The sequence below is a fragment of the Colobus angolensis genome, unplaced genomic scaffold (genome assembly GCF_000951035.1).
Source record: "Colobus angolensis palliatus isolate OR3802 unplaced genomic scaffold, Cang.pa_1.0 Scaffold211, whole genome shotgun sequence".
NCBI lineage: Eukaryota > Metazoa > Chordata > Mammalia > Primates > Cercopithecidae > Colobus > Colobus angolensis.
Genome location: NW_012115278.1, coordinates 4,247,515 through 4,258,693, shown reverse-complemented (window position 1 = coordinate 4,258,693; position 11,179 = coordinate 4,247,515). Strand labels below are relative to the sequence as shown.

At 53.4% G+C, this 11,179-nt stretch overlaps 1 protein-coding gene across 1 annotated transcript in view; it reads left to right on the top strand.

The window, feature by feature from the left end:
- CYFIP1 (cytoplasmic FMR1 interacting protein 1) overlaps positions 1-11,179 on the top strand; it is a 96,695-nt gene that overhangs the window by 36,104 nt on the left and 49,412 nt on the right. The window contains 5 exon segments of the mRNA XM_011942882.1: positions 2,570-2,736; positions 3,472-3,619; positions 4,393-4,540; positions 6,539-6,695; positions 10,020-10,237. Coding sequence (XP_011798272.1) covers positions 2,570-2,736; positions 3,472-3,619; positions 4,393-4,540; positions 6,539-6,695; positions 10,020-10,237 — 838 coding nt within the window.

Here is an 11,179-nt window from a genome sequence, read left to right as displayed (position 1 = left end):
GTTTGAGACAGAGTCTTGCTCTGTCACCCAGGCTGCAGTGCAGTGGCGTGATCTCAGCTCACTGCAACCTCTGCCTCCCCGGTTCAAGCGATTCTCCTGCTTCAGCCTCCCAAGTAGCTGGGATTACAGGCGTGTGTCACCACACCCAGCTAAATTTTGCATTTTTAGGAGAGACGGGCTTTCATCGTGTTGGCCAGGCTGGTCCTGAACCCTTCACCTCAGGAGATCAGCCTGTCTTTGCCTCCCAAAGTGGTAGGATTATAGGCGTGAGCCACTGCGCCCAGCCTCTTCTAAAAGGTTTTAGTTTTAGCTCCTAATTGAAATGTATAATCCACTTTGGATTTTTATACAATGTGTGACAGGTTGTGTCAGGAGCCCTGCAGACCGCCCTCCATCCCCCCGACTGGCTGGGAGGACTCTCAGGGCTTGGTAGTTGTTGCACTGAAGGTTATGACTCCTTGCAGCCGAAAGACAGAGTCAGATCAGCAAAGGGAAAAGGCACAAGGGTGGAGTCCAGAGAAGCCAGGTGTAAACTTGTAGTTGTGCCCTGCTGGTGGAATTGCACGGGACGCGCTTATTTCTCCCAGTGGTGATGTGTGACGGCACACGCCAAGTGTGGCTCACCAGGGCAGTTCCCTGGTGAAAGCAACATAAAATCATCAAACAATTTTCCAAAGTAAGCACACTGAAAACACAGGCGTGGCATTAGGAAGGCCCAGTGCCCGCGGTGCAATCACAGAGCTGGCGCTGAGCAGCTGAGTGCGTTTTCTTCCAGACTTTTCCCTTTCTAAAATTTTCATTATTTTAATTGCATATAGACCATGAGTCTTACATGAAAACAGTCTATTTGGAAATTCTTTACATTATTGAAGGGTGAGTTAAAAACAGACTGTCAACTTTTCCACCTGAAAATTTTATGAAAAAGAAAAGCACCAAAATCACATAAGTCATGTTTCATGTACTTGTCGGACACGTCTACATTTACCCATGAATCAGGCTGTTTATAAAGCCATAGTGAGGAACCCAAAAGGGGTGAATAAAACCCAGAAAGTGATGGAGGGAGACTGTGTGAAGTCTTGGGGAAACACATTTGTATTCTTGGTAAGCGAACTTCAACAGATTTAATAAGAGTAAGAACACGCTTAGCCAAGCATGGTGGCGCCTGCCTGTAGTCCTGGTTACCCAGAAGGCTGAGGCAGGAGGATCGATTGATCCTGGGAGATCAAGGCTGCAGTGAACTGTGATCATGCCACTGCACTCCAGCCTAGGCGACAGAGCGAGACCCTGTCTCAAAAAAGGAATCTGTCAAAAACTTTAAAAAAACCAAAAAACAAAAAAACCTTTTGAAATGATTACTGTAGACTGAAGAGCATTTTCAGATGCTGAAGTAGGGTTTTTGTTTTGTTTTGAGACAGCGTCTCGCTCTGTCACCCAGGCTGGAGTGCAGTGGCATCGTCATGGCTCACTGCAGCCTCAAACTCCTAGGCTCAAGTGATCCTCCCGGCTCAGCCGCCTGAGTAGCTGGGGCTGCGGGCTCATGCCACCACACCTGGCTAATTTTTAAATTTTTTGTAGAGACGGAGTCTGGCCATTTTGTTCAGGCTGATCTTGAACTCTGGTCTCAAGTGATTCTCCCACCTCAGCCTCCCAAAGTGCTAGAATTGTAGGTGTGAGCCACCGTGCCTGGCTGAAGAAGGGTTTTTAAGATTTTACCAGATGTATTAGTCTTAGGTACAGCATTCTAGTTAAAAACTAAAAAGAAGGAATTATGTTTATCTGATGCTATTACATGTTCTGCTTTGGTGTCTTCTACGTCAGGCGTCCACACGGCAGGGTGGACTTGTGGTAAGTGTGTCTTGCTCTGCCTCACTTGCTGCTTTCAGAGAGATTTCTGGGTCTCACATAGCTATCGTGAAGTTGGCTGTATAGATATTTATAAACTGCAAAAGCACTAAGAAAGCTCATGCAATTGTAAAAGTCATGCTTGGTTTGTGCCCTTCAATTGTTTATTCAGAAAGTAATAAAGCACAGTGTAATTACAAAATTACTGTCTGGAAACAGGGAAATAATGAGCCCTGGCACCATTTTTCTGTCCCAGGAATTACTTTGGAAGCTCTTTGTCATGTAATTATGTTCCATCAAAGTCTTCCAGGCTTTTTCTGTGAATGGTAATTCAGTGTGCCTTTGTTGTGAACAATATGGGATTTGGGCTACAACCGCTTGTAACTTCTTTTTCTAGTTAATATCGTGCCTGCTTTCCTGAGTCTTTTTCTTCTTTTCCATTTGAATTCCGTCGCAGGAGGGTGTGCCAGGGTGGATGCGTGTTTCGAGTCCGATGCATCCCTGTCCTCCAGGGGCTCACGGTCTGACTGGGAGTCAGATGCCGGCACAGTTCCCTTGACTACGACCTTGGAGAAGACGTTTTGGGGCAGGGCAGCTGCAGGGCAGGAACGCGGGAGGGCGTAGGAGAGGTGCCGTGGGCGAGGAGGAGCAGCCCCTGGCATATGCCAGGCAGAGGAGGCTTGGTGCCGCCCTCAGAAAGCCGTCCCTGTTGCCGTGTCCCCCGCAGGTGATCGCCATGATCAAAGGCCTGCAGGTGCTGATGGGCAGGATGGAGAGCGTGTTCAACCACGCCATCCGGCACACCGTCTATGCGGCACTGCAGGACTTCTCCCAGGTGGCCCTCCGGGAGCCGCTGCGGCAGGCCATCAAGAAGAAGAAGAATGTCATCCAGAGGTCAGCCTTCCCCACGCCCTGTGCCCGCTGTGCCCACACGTCCGCGGATGAACTCGGGTTCAAACAACAGGAGCGTTAAATTCTCAAAAATGATTTCAATACATTTATCTTCAACCTCCAGATGCCCTCTTGGTGAATTACCTCTAAAAGTAATGCACTGGTCCAATGATTACCCCAAACAATGGACAGTAAGTCAACTGCAGAGTGTCTGGGGAGTCCGAGGACCGCGGGACAAGGTGCATTTATCCCAGGCTCACAGTGCCTGTGGGGGTCTCTGCACGGTGGAGCCCTGTTGCTAATGAGGCTGTGTTCCAAACCAGTCGAGAGACATGCCCAGGCTCCGGTCATGTGGGTGACTTCATGTCCCTGTTGCTTACTGGGGACAGCCAGCTGCAGGCAGGTGGGACCCAGCTCTGCTCTGGCCAGAGGCTGTGTTCTGCCCTCTCCCTGCCGACAGCGTGACTCAGAGCCACCTCACTGCTGCCCTGGGCTAACAGATGCGAACTGCAGCTCAGGGCAGTCTTCTGGGAGTAGTGATATTCTCCAGAAGGCAGGCTCCTTTTAAACTTTCCTGTTGGGCCGGTCCATTACCACATCCCTCCATGGCCCCCCGAGTAATTTGTATTTGCATGGGGGCTGTTCTGAGAGCCTGGTAGTTGGGCAAGGAGATGGTGTGATTGTGAGGCTGGGGGTCTTGGCCTCCGGGCCTTACTGATCACTTGGTGGGGTGTTCAGTGTCCTGCAGGCCATCAGGAAGACCGTGTGCGACTGGGAGACGGGGCACGAGCCCTTCAATGACCCAGCCTTGCGGGGCGAGAAGGACCCTAAGAGCGGCTTCGACATAAAAGTGCCGCGCCGCGCCGTGGGACCCTCCAGCACCCAGGTTCTCGTCCCTTGAGCCCCGCCTGCGCTCTCTCCCTGGGGACCCACCCTGAGCTGCGAGTGGGTGGGGCTGGAGAGGCGGGGGGTTAACTGAGGTCCCCGCTGCCCGCTCAGGCGGGGAAAGCCGCGCGCCTGCGGTTTCTGCTGCTTCTGTTTCCTACCCAAGTGAGTCGGGAGCGTGAGCGAGTCGATGTCCGGGAGCGTGATTGTCAGATGTGTCACGTGCACTAAGAAGGATTCTGACTCCATTTCAACTCCCGTCCCAAAAACGTGGGCGCACGTCCACGTGTCCGTATTTGTTCTGTGTTTCTTGATGGGTGTTTGGATGTCTAGAATCTTTACGTTGGGTGTGCAAATGACCCTCCTACAGACGGGGCGTGGGAAACTGAGGTGCTGCTTGCGTGTCCTCTTGTCGTGGTCCTGAGCTGCCCACTGTCCTGTCTCCCGGTGTGTTCAGGCCTCCCCGAGGTGCTTCTCGCGACTCTCACACCCGGTTTAATCCGCGCCGCTGCGTCTGTCCTCCGTCCCGGGGCTGCTGTTCGCCCTCATCCCTGCTGGAGGCTTTTAATCTCTTCTGCCACTCTTCCGGAAAGTCACCAGCAGTGCACGCTGCTGGCTCTGCAGGAGGGTCAGGGGGACGGCCCTCGGCCTGTGCGTGGTGCCGGCCGCCCGCCCCGCCTGCCTCTGCGTGCGTCCCGTGTCCCTGCCTGGGGTGCGTGTGTCGCGTGACTAACGTCTCTCTCCTGCCTCTCCCTCCTGTCTGTCCGTGTCTAGCTCTACCTGGTGCGCACCATGGCCGAGTCCTTGGGCTCTGCCGAGCTGCTCAGGCAGCTCAAGTCTCTGGGCATGGAGAGGCTCTTGCATGCGGTTAACACGTTTCTGAGGCAGTCGTGCACCTACCTACCCCTTTTAACCTTTGGTGGTAAGACATCATTTGTTTCTCTTGATGTTTGTGGCACGGAGGCGAGCGGCTCTGCGGCGAGAGCTGTTCTTCCCCCGAAGCAGCAGCAACGTGTAGACAGGCGCCCGGACCCCTCGGGGAGCTGGTGCGGGGCCCTCCCGGCCAGGGCATAGCGGAGCAGTCCTTCTCTTGTGGGCTTTCTGAGTTTGGCGTAACTAATGTACCGTGTATATTTTCTCCCCCACAAATGTTTCCTTGGATAATCCAGCTTTACATGGTGAGAACCATGCTAGAGTCCCTCATTGCAGACAAAAGTGGTTCCAAGAAAACCTTGAGAAGTAGCCTTGAGGGGCCCACCATATTGGACATAGAAAAATTTCATCGAGAGTCATTCTTCTACACTCACTTGATAAATTTCAGTGGTAAGAGATACTGCTGTCCAGCATCCGGCCCGGCATGTCCTAACACCACTAACACCGTCTAGTGCTTCCGCCTGCCTGACCACCCCCGCCCCGTCCCTTGGTGCACCTAGACGGTGACTGGTCCTGCCCTCTGTGGCGGCAGCTGCACGTCCCTGGCCTGAGCTGGCTCCACAGGGCGTGGCCCCTACAAGGGTATGAGCTGAGGAGCCTGGGCTGGCCCTGCGACATGAACAGAAAATCTTTTCAACCCGTGCGGAGTCAGAAACACAGGCGAATGTAATCTGGTGCCTGAGTTGAGACACAGGCATTGATAAATACCAGAAATGGCCCCCGCAGTCCATGACGTGGGAGAAGGTAGCAGGTGCCCTGTGCCAGGCAAGCCCATCCTGGGTGACGCCCGGCCACCGGTGGGTGCGCTCTCTGCCCTCCGTGTGTCTGCCCCGTGTCCTCATCGAGTCGTCCGTGTCCACCTCTTGCTCAGAACAGGAACCCTGCTGTCTTGGCTGGGGTGCTGCAGGTATTGGAGGAAATCGTACCATTTTTGCTGTTAACTCCATGAAAGGATGGAGTTCAAGCATGGGCTCTTCAAATCTGTCTCATTTTTGTATTACCCAGACCTCCCTGAGGGTGCCTCTAATGCTGCAGCCTGGACGTTGGTTTTTATCCTAAGCAAAAGTAAAGAAGTCCTGTTTGTTTTTCTGTTTCGTTTTTTGTTTTTTTGTTTTTTGAGATGAAGTCTTGCTCTGTCGCCCAGGCTAGAGTACAGTGGGGCGGTCTCAGCTCATTGCAACCTCTGCCTCCCAGGTTCAAGAGATTCTCCTGCCTCAGCCTCCCGAGTATCTGGGGTTACAGGCGCCCGCCACTGCGCCCGGCTAATTTTGTATTTTTGGTAGAGACGGGGTTTCACCATGTTGGCCAGGCTGGTCTCGATCTCCTGACCTTGTGATCCACCCGCCTCGGCCTCCCAAAGTGCTAGGTTTACTGGCATGAGCCAGTGTGCCCCGCCAGAAGTCCTGTTTTTATGTCTCCTTTTGAAAAGAGCATTTTTAGGTAAAACACAGTGATTCACACCTGTTAGTCCTAACCCTTTGGAAAGCCAAGGCAGGAGAATCACTTGAAGCCGGAAGTTTGAGACCACCCTGGGCAACATGACGAGACCCCCATCCCTACAAAAAATACAAAAATCAGCTAGGTTTGGTGGCACGTGCCTGTGTTCTCAGCTGCTCTGGAGGCTGAGGCAGGAGGATGGCTTGAGCCCAGGAGTTGAAGGCTGCAGTGAGCTATGATCATGCCATTGCCCTCCAGCCTGGGTGACAGAGTGAGAGAGACTCTGTCTAAAAAAAAAAAAGACACTTTCTCCTGGATGCCACTGAAGGACTAACAGGGTTGATGAGGTGGTTTTACCTGCAGCCATGCCCAGCTGGTCCTGTCCCTAGTGCAAGGCCCCGGTGACCCCTCCCCACTCATGTCCATGCTGCATGGCTTGGGGCTGAGTGAGAAGGAGCAGGCACCCAACACATAGCCCCTTGTGTCATCTCTGCTAAAGGTTTTTTTTTTGCTTGCGGGATATAACGTGGTGGTGTTTGAACCCTCCCAGAAACGCTGCAGCAGTGCTGTGACCTTTCACAGCTGTGGTTCCGAGAGTTCTTCCTGGAGCTGACCATGGGCAGGAGGATCCAGTTCCCCATTGAGATGTCGATGCCCTGGATCCTGACGGACCACATCCTGGAGACCAAGGAGGCGTCCATGATGGAGTGCGTGTCCTGCGGGCCGGTCTCCAGCCTTTGCGTGTGGTGACCAGGGGTCTCAAAAGAGGTGGAGGAGGACGGAACTGTTTCATTTGAAATCACGTTTTTGGGCCTGCACAAAATAGCAAGACCCCAATCTCTACAAAAATAGGAAGACCGGGTGCGGTGGCTCACACCTGTAATCCCAGCACTTTGGGAGGCCGAGGCAGGCAGATTACGAGGGCAGGAGATCGAGACCACCCTGCCTCACACGGTGAAACCCCGTGTTTTGTACTAAAAATACAAAAAAACTAGCTGGGCGTGGCGGCGGGCGCCTGTAGTCCCAGCTGCTCGGGAGGCTGAGGCAGGAGAATGGCGTGAACCCGGGAGGTGGAGCTTGCAGTGAGCCGAGATCGTGCCACTGCACTCCAGCCTGGTGACAGAGCAAGACTCCCTCCCAAAAAAAAAAAAAAAAAAATTGAGAAAACTTATCCTGGTGTGCTGGCTGTTGCGGGAGGATTCCTTTACCACAGAAGTTTGTGGCTGCAGTGAGCTATGGATTGCACCACTGCATTCTAACCTGGCCACACAGCAAGACCTTGTCTCCAAAAAAAAAAAAAAAGGTCATGTTTCCTGGGGTAAAGCTTTAGATCTTAATATAAGTAACTAACCAGTTTCTTGGCGTCAGACTGGAATTGAGAGCTCAGGCACTAGAACCAGTCACGTTTGTCCTTTGCATGGGTGCTGGCTGGGACCCGGGGATTCGGCCTGGACCAGGGAGATGGATGAACCTGGACCTTCCCCAGGCCTTTGTAGTGCAGGCCCTGTGAGGGGGCCATGCCCGGGAGCCGCCATGTGGGGGTCCTGTGGCCGGCCTCGTGCGTGACAGCCTCTGACCCAGATGAAGTGGGGAAAGGAGGTGTTGATGGAACAGCTTTGTTTTGGGGGTCAGGACTCTGGACCTAGATGGAAGTGTCAGTCTTTCAAAATACGAAGTCCAGGGAGGGGAAAGTGTTTGGAAAAGGGTGTGTCTCATGGTGGGCGACTGGGGAGCTGCCCAGCGGGTCCGTCTTCTGAGCACCATGAGAGGGAAGCCCCTGAGTTCCTCGTGCGTCAGTCCTCACACATCCCTCGTGGTGCCCAGGAGATGGTGAGGACAGTCACCTTCCACTCTCTGTGGCTGTGGCATGGCCATGCCATCTGTGTGGGCAGAGTCTCTGATGGCTCGTTCTACAGCACTGGGGTGGCGTGAGGAGCTGGAACCAGCTCGGAGGCCTCCTTCAGGCATGCGCCTCCTTGCCCCTGGCCATGGCCTTTGTCCAGATATGAGGCAGGGGAGACAGGCCTTCAACCGTGGGCCCATGCTGGACATGCTCCTGGTCAGCTGTGGGATCCAGGACCTTCACCTTTGGTTTTGTTTTTAAATGTTTAATGCTATCTATGTATTTCCGTTGTTGTAATTTTTTCTTTTTTCTTTTTTTTGAGGCAAAGCCTTGCTCTGTTGCCCAGGCTGGAGTGCAGTGGCACAATCTCAGTTCACTACAACCTCTGCCTCCCAGGTTCAAGCAATTCTTCAGCCTCAGCATCCCAAGTAACTAGGACTACAGGCACGAGCCACCACGCCTGGCTAATTTTTGTATTTTTAGTAGAGACGAGTTTCATCATGTTGGCCAGGCTGGTCTCAAACTCCCGACCTCAAGTGATCCACCCACCTCGGCCTCCCAAAGTGCTGGGATTACAGGCATGAGCCACCGCGCCCGGCCACCTTTGTTCTTTTCCAGTCAGTTCATTTGTCCCCCTCCCCGCCCCCAACAGAGACAAGGTCTTGCTTTATTGCCCAGGCTGGAGTGCAGTGGTGCAAAGACAGCTCACTGCAGCTTCAACCTTCCAGGCTCAGGCGATCCTCCTGCCTCAGCCTCCTGAGTAGCTGGGACTACAGGCATGCGCCATCACACCTGGCTAATTGTTTTGTGTTTCGTGGAGATGGGGTCTTGCAGTGTTGTCCAACCTGGTCTCAAACTCCTGGCCTCATGTTACCTTCCTGCCTGGTCCACCTAAAGTGCTGGAGTTCATTCTCTATCTTTTTTTTTTGGACAGGGTCTCACTCTGTCACGCAGGCTAGAGTGCAGTGGCACGATCTCAGCTCATTGCAGCCTTGACCTCTCAGGCTCAAGTGATCCTTCTACGCTCAGCCTCCCAAGTAGCTGGGACTACAGGCATGCACCATCACACCCAGATAGTTTTTTGTAGTTTTGTTAGAGACAGTGTCTTGCCGTATTGCCCACCTGGTCTCGATCTCCTGACCTCATGATCCGCCCACCTCGGCCTCCCAAAGTGCTGGGATTACAGGCATGAGCCACCGCGCCCGGCCACCTTTGTTCTTTTCCAGTCAGTTCATTTGTCCCCCTCCCCGCCCCCAACAGAAACAAGGTCTTGCTTTATTGCCCAGGCTGGAGTGCAGTGGTGCAAAGACAGCTCACTGCAGCTTCAACCTTCCAGGCTCAGGCAATCCTCCTGCCTCAGCCTCCTGAGTAGCTGGGACTACAGGCATGCGCCATCACACCTGGCTAATTGTTTTGTGTTTCGTGGAGATGGGGTCTTGCAGTGTTGTCCAACCTGGTCTCAAACTCCTGGCCTCATGTTACCTTCCTGCCTGGTCCACCTAAAGTGCTGGAGTTCATTCTCTATCTTTTTTTTTGGACAGGGTCTCACTCTGTCACGCAGGCTAGAGTGCAGTGGCACGATCTCAGCTCATTGCAGCCTTGACCTCTCAGGCTCAAGTGATCCTTCTACGCTCAGCCTCCCAAGTAGCTGGGACTACAGGCATGCACCATCACACCCAGATAGTTTTTTGTAGTTTTGTTAGAGACAGTGTCTTGCCGTATTGCCCACCTGGTCTCGATCTCCTGACCTCATGACCCGCACACCTCAGCTCCACAAAGTGCTGGGATTACAGCCGTGAGCCACCAAGCCTGGCCCTTGGAGTTCATTCTTGAAATAAAAAAAAGCTCAATTTTCTTGTTGTTAAAAAAGAAACGCTATGTACTTGTAGTGAAATATCTTAAAGTCTGCTAAGTGAGAAGATGCAGGCAGATGGAGGCCCTTGTCCGTGTGTGGCTTTGAGTTGGGTGTGTGCTGTCCCCAGGTGTCCTCACAGCCTGGTGGGTGTGGCAGCTACCTCAGGCGCAGCCACCAGGGGCTTTCACAGGAGTACTGTGTGATGTTTGGAGTGAAAATTGTTTTTCCTTACGCGAGAGATGAAAAGTGGAGTTGAGTTTCTGAGGTGGGGGGAGGCCGTCGGAGCTGCGAGTGTGGGGCGGAGGCTGCTGGTGACTGCTGTGTCCTCTGCAGGTATGTGCTCTACTCCCTGGACCTGTACAATGACAGCGCCCACTACGCGCTCACCAGGTTCAACAAGCAGTTCCTCTACGACGAAATCGAGGCCGAGGTGAGGCCCATGCAGCTCTGTTTCTGTTCATTTCTCTCAATTAAATCTCCTTTCTCATTTTTTCTTCCAAGTATTAAACTTTGCTTAAAACATAAGACAACGTAAACCGAGAAGGGAGCGTGTGGGAGCGAGCCCTTCCTCTGTGGGTCTGCTCCCGCGCTCCGTGCGGGATGTGCTTTTTCACTTGACCTCGTGTCACTGCGGTGTCTGTGTCCTCATCTGTTTTCGGTTATGATCTTTGCACTGAAGCAACTCCTGTTTGATTTCTCTACTTTTTTGGTGTTAGATTTTATAAATAGCACTCTGCTGCACCCCCTGGCACGTTTTTATTTGCATCGCATGACTTCTATAGGACAAATTCCCACAGGTGGAATTCTCAGGTTAGCGTATGCACATATAAGGAGGTAAACTTTATTCTCCACGTCGCCGCCTCTGCCTTCTCACAAAGACCACCTGAAAATGGTGCTTCAGGGAGATGCCACAGGTCCCCAGCCCTGCAGGATGGGAGGAGGGCAGATGCCCTTCTGGACCCTGTCTGCCGTGCACCCTAGGTCCTGGGTCCCGCTTGCCACCAAGCACAGGTGTTCTCCTTACAGTTCCAGGAGGTAGTGCTAGTCCCATCTGCACGTAAGGGTTTTTGGGGTGTCTCCTGACCAATCTCACACCCAGAACAGCCGCTTTGCTCCAGGGAAGGCCCGGGGGCGGCCTTCAGTGGTGTCTCCTGGAGTGCACAGTAGGTGGAGCTGTCCCAGGCAGGGACCCTCGCGCAGTGCACAGTAGCGCCTTGTGGTCACTGCACACGGTGAAGGGAGACCAGTAGGTGGAGCTGTCCCAGGCAGGGACCCACGCACAGTAGCGCCTTGTGGTCACTGCGCACGGTGAAGAGAGACCAGTAGGTGGAGCTGTCCCAGGCAGGGACCCACGCGCAGTGCCCAGCAGCGCCTTGTGGTCACTGCACATGGTGAAGGGAGACCAGTAGGTGGAGCTGTCCCAGGCAGGGACCCACGCGCAGTGCACAGCAGCGCCTTGTGGTCACTGCACATGGTGAAGAGAGACCAGTAGG